This window comes from Fulmarus glacialis, unplaced genomic scaffold (genome assembly GCF_000690835.1).
Source record: "Fulmarus glacialis isolate BGI_N327 unplaced genomic scaffold, ASM69083v1 scaffold10046, whole genome shotgun sequence".
Classification (NCBI taxonomy): Eukaryota; Metazoa; Chordata; class Aves; order Procellariiformes; family Procellariidae; genus Fulmarus; species Fulmarus glacialis.
Genome location: NW_009220017.1, coordinates 1 through 5414, shown reverse-complemented (window position 1 = coordinate 5414; position 5414 = coordinate 1). Strand labels below are relative to the sequence as shown.

General features: G+C 46.6%; 1 protein-coding gene across 1 annotated transcript in view; it reads right to left on the bottom strand.

Annotated features, from left to right (window-relative positions):
• Nucleotides 1-4619, bottom strand: part of LOC104078809 (deleted in malignant brain tumors 1 protein-like) — a 7716-nt gene extending 3097 nt beyond the window's left edge. The window contains 3 exon segments of the mRNA XM_009580590.1: nt 2788-3096; nt 3534-3857; nt 4325-4619. Of these exon segments, the coding sequence (XP_009578885.1) occupies nt 2788-3096; nt 3534-3857; nt 4325-4619 (928 nt within the window).
• Nucleotides 4620-5414: the final 795 nt, after the last annotated feature.

The following is a 5414-nucleotide window of genomic DNA, read 5'->3' as shown; positions in this document are numbered from 1 at the left end:
TGCTAGCCACGTCAGCAAACGCAGCGTGTACCCGTTGGCTTAGTACGACCAACAAGGACAAGCGGCATGGAGAAAGAAAGTTTAATGAGGTTGTTTTCCCTCCTTTTCTCCCAAAAGTCAAGGAAAGGTGATGTCTAAACCCGAGGACTTCTTTCCCCCTCTGTCTTTGACTAGAAAGATACCTGTGCCCAGACAGCAAATGCAGGTAACTTTACTGACCAAGGGAAAGGACTTTAGCAAGAAAGAGCGCTTTAGGAGAACAGTGAGAAAACTGGGGTATGATTCATCTCTGCTAGACTTGAAGCCGTTAAGCATAAACTTCCAGGAGCTGACTGGCTTTCCTGAGCATTGGTACCTAGTGCCATCTGAGATGCGCAGGGAATCACAGACATCCCAATGGGGTTGGCAGACTGGATGCAGGACTCAAGGCAGATTGGTGCCCTTCTGGGTCTGCAATTAGAGACTGGGAGGGATGTAGTGGGACATCTCAGATGACACTAGACACCTATGTTTAGGCAACTGAACCTCACTTCTACAACCCTGCTGAGGACCCTTGGTACCCTTTATAGTCAATGGAAGGAAATGAGCACTGTTGGGTTGCAACTTCTTTAATCTGCTTTGGGCGTCTGCATCAGGATGGGCCAAATCCTGCCATTGACTGCACTGACTCAGTCTTCACTGGCTGCAAAGGGACAGCAGGATGTTTAATTCAGAGACAGGCATCTGTGTTTAGTCAGTGAATCCACAGGGTGTTTTCAAGATGTGGGCAAGTAACCAGAGGAAAACAGTTTATCTCCTGCAAGGCAAAAGTTCACTACTTCTGGGAGGCTGTGATGGATACACTTGACTCTTAGCTGTACTTCGGTTCAGGCTGACTAAGGAACAGTAGGCCTTGTCCTTGTGGTGAACCAGCGAGCTGTAAAGCCCCTGGCTCACGTACAAGGGAGTGAAGGTGCCTTGAAAAATATTTTGAAAGGTGGTTTTGAAACCCCAAAATGCAAGACATTCAAAGTACAGAACAGGATACCAGAGCTAAAATGAAGATATCTATCTTGTCTATACTATTGACTAGCAGCCAACTACTTCACTCTACAAATATTACCATCAGGATGGGCCCAATTTGAGCTTTCCCAGAATTGCAGCTGAACTGCATGCCAGGTGACTCTTCCCTTGAGCAGGGACGCTCTCAAGGTTAGAGATTCCTTACCTGAGATTAAGAGATCCTTCCTTACCCAAGGCGGGGAGATCCCTTACCTGTGACAGATCCTTGGTAAGTGACGGATAGCATGCTGAATTAATACTAATGAAACATTACTAATCCATGTAACTACTCAATATTATTATAAACATTGTATGGATAATTCCATTAGACAGAAACCATTGTACAAGTCTGAGACTAAGATTGGACCTAGCCACACCTAGGGACCATACAGAATTTAGAAAGCAAGGGGGTCCACTCTGAACCTCATGACTCAACAGGAGAGTCCTTCTTACTCTTTGCATCTCCAGTCTCTGTGTGAATCATTCTAACTCAATTCTAACTCAATTTTCCTTTGTATGTTTCTTCCATGCAGTAATTAATAAGGTGAACCTTGCCATCAAACTTACTGAACCTTGTCAAATCACTGTTAAACTTTGTTAAATGCCATCAAACTTATTGAACTCTGTCATATTATTATTTTACCTCAATAAAACACATTGCTTCTTCTCTCTTTTGAGTGAGGTGCATTCCACTCATCTGCAACAGCAGTAAAATGATCATATAGAGGATGAAGAAGAATGAATTAAGTGACAAGTCTTCACAAAGGGATCTAAGGGATATAAAGGATTGAGAGTGACACTCTATAGTGTCATGCTTTTCTGAGAAAGGCACAGACGTATAAATGGGAGTGCTGACTACAAGTTATGCAAACCAAGCCTTCAGAGCTACTCAGCACTGGCAAAGCCTCAGCTGGCATAACAGACTAAAAGAAATATGCCCAACAGTTAAGGAGAAACCAGAGAAGAATGACTTAAAAATGTGTCTCAAGAGGGAAATGGGAAGAGGCTGAGGAAACGGAAAAGGGACATAACAGTATGGTAGATGCAAAGAATAAATTGTAGTAATGTGCACTGCAAAGAGACAAGAGGCTGTAGAATAAATTCCAGGTAATGATAGTGAGCTCAGGTTTTCCTTCTAGTGGCAACAAAGTGCAGTGTTGCAACACTTTGAGGAAATTTGTCTCAACTGTGGAGGTTTCAGAGCAGACACTGGAAAAACATTGGTGAAAACAGGTCTCATGAAGATGGTTCTACCAAGTGAGGGAAGAGAAGAGGTAGGTTAAGTGGATTTCCACAAGTTTTTTTAATATTCTTGTCTGGAAGAGAAAAGAGAGAAAAATGGAGGGTGTATCTTGATTTTTCAAATGTGGTATGTTCACTGGGGTTGTCACTGGCGGCAGTAGAAGAGTCCAAGTGACTCTACACCCTCTATAACAGGGTGAATCACACCAGTCCTGCAATGCCACCAGATTTACTGGTAACTGACGTGGGAACGAGTCCCAAATTTAAATTCTTCTGCACAGCTAGCAGCAGGCTGGACTGCAGCATCACAGTGTAATGATTAGCTTTTGAATGGGAAGGAGAGGGGAACGCAGATGATTTACCCACATCCCTCTTTGAAGCACTTTCTCTGTACAGTACTATGGTTTTAGAGCCATAAGACAGGAAGAGGGTACCCTATGGCATTTCAAACATCCCTCCACATACCCCAAAAGTCAAGCAGTTGGTGGCACAGATGAGACTTACCCAAGCACACAACACCAGCATCTTCTCCATGCCTACAGTTATGGACTCCCCATAGAGTGGTCTCACATTTGGAGAGGGCAGTTTCAGTCCCTGTGCAGTTCACATCATCCAACCAGATAGGACCAGATCCTTCTCCAAAATAAGCAGAGCTTGGAGCAGATAGCGCTCTCCCACAGCCCAGCTGTCGGCAAACAACTTCAGCATCGCTCATATCCCAACTGTCATCACATACCATTCCCCACTGCTGGCCATAAAAAACTTCAACTCTTCCACTGCAGCGATTTGGTCCATTCATTAACCGCAGTGGAGCTATTCTTGGTATATCTGAAGAAAAAAACAAGGGCAGGGATATACATTAAGTTGCCATCTGCGTGATTAAAAATAAGATAAAATGTATGTGAGCCTAATGACATCCAGGATGCATTTATCCAGTTGCATAATGTTGGGATATCTTTCCCAGTTCTTGTATTCAGAGATAAGTGGACAATAGATAGCATACTATATTCAGCAGAATATGTTAGAAATCCAAGCCAAGGAAAGCACGCAGCTTCTGTTTGCAGAAACAGCTACACGCATGCCAAAAAAAGAGAGAAATTTGTAACAGGTCTCCACTATGATGAAAGAGAGCTCACAGTCCAGATTCAGGACACTTCAAGATAGATCCTGCTGCTGAGGTGGTACATGAATACCGCTCTTGGAAAGAGAAATCCTTCCCCATCAGACAGACAGACACAGAGAGGGGTTACCTGAGCACACCACACCAGCATCTTCTCCATGCTTGCAGTTATGGGACCCCCAAGACTGGGCCCTACACTCAGAGAGGGCAGCTTCATTCCCTAAGCAATTCACATCGTCCAGCCAGATGGGGTCAGAACCTTGCCCAAAATGAGCTGAACCCGGGGCTGACAGCGCTGCCCCGCAGCCCAGCTGCCTGCACACAACACTGGCTTCAGCTGTGTCCCAGCCGTCATCACACACGGTTCCCCACTGCTGCTCATGAAACACCTCGACTCTCCCAGCACAACGATTTGGACCGTTCACGAGCCGGACAGGAGCTGGTTCCGCAACACCTGGACCAAAACACAATGGCAAAGTGTTCGAGGAGCTTTGCGTGTGTCAGAGGTCTGTGGAGAGGGCAAAAAACCCTCCTCACAGAGGTCTGGAAGCCAACAGGGCTTGGGTCCATGATGTGTTAAGTGGCACTAAATGTCTATGGCCCCACAGCTTGATCCCACATCCTTGTCTGGAGCTTTTGCAATAAATCATCACCTGCAGAGTGATCATAGATGAGCACCCAGGCTACTTCCCTAACAGCAGAGCACCGAAATGGGGAGGAGGGAACAGAACACTGGTGGAAACAGTGCATTTGAGAGTGCTGAGTCCCCACTCATGAACCTCTACAAGCCTGGCCATCAGGACTGGCCAAAAAAGTTGGCAGCACCCTAGTCCCCACGAGATGTTCAGGGTCACTGGCGCCCTTCCTACAAATACAGGCCATCCCTTGTACCCCACATTTCATGACATGCATTAGTGGTACCTGAGCACTCCACACCAGCATCCTCTCCGTGGTTACAGTTGTGGTCTCCCCAAGGCCGTGCCCGGCACTCGGTGAGGATAGTTTCAGCCCCTGCACAGTTCACATCATCCAGCCAAATTTGACCAGTTCCTTGTCCAAACTGAGCAGAGCCAGGGGCTGAGACTGCTGTCCCACAGCCCAGCTGCCTGCACACCACTTGAGCATCTGTTAAATCCCAGCTGTCGTCACAGACGGTCCCCCACTGCTGCTCATGAAACACCTCGACTCTCCCAGAGCAGTTGCTCGAACCGTTCATCAGCCGGACTGGAAGCAGCTCTGCAAATCCTGTGTTGAGAAATAATGAAGACCTCAATTCTCTGTTGTATTTTGGTCTGTGCTGACAGGTTAGAGCACTGTGCTTCTCTCTCCTGGATTGCATCAGTCTGGCATAGACAAACATTGCTCATTTTTTCATATCAGCTCAACAGACCCTTGCAGCAATTTCAGTCCCTTAGAACGGTGGTCTCCAGCTGACCTCTCTTGCTGACTAGTCCCTACTAAAATCAGCTAGCTCTGTTTGAACCTTTATCTCACCAGAAGATGACAGATGCCAGCAGCCTGTTATTGTGGTGGACCAGACTAGAGGGAGTAGCACTGGGCTGGCCAGCTGAGCTGGGAAGGGACAGGGACCTGTGGACTGACACTGGTCCAGGAGCACCGGGTTGCCTTATGGTCTAGGCTGTGTTAAGGATCTAGGCTGGGATCAGAGTTTTGGTAAAGCAGAAAGGGTTGATTGAGGACTGCTAATATCAGATGCTGAAGCTTTCTAGCTCTGGTGTTGGTGAACATCAGGTATCTGATGTTGGGGACTGTGAGACAGGCCAGACAAATCTCACTGGAGGTGCCTATTTCCTTCAGAGATGTGAAGCCAACCCACACTGTTAGATTTAACATCTGCATTTTTCACATCTATGGTCTGAGATATATACCTCCTCCTCAGACTACACAACTGATGGGAACTGCTCAGGACTGGCTGGGCAGAGCAGTGGACTGGAAGACCTACAGGCATCCCTGACAGATGTATTTTTGTGAATCTGTGTGAAGGAAGAGG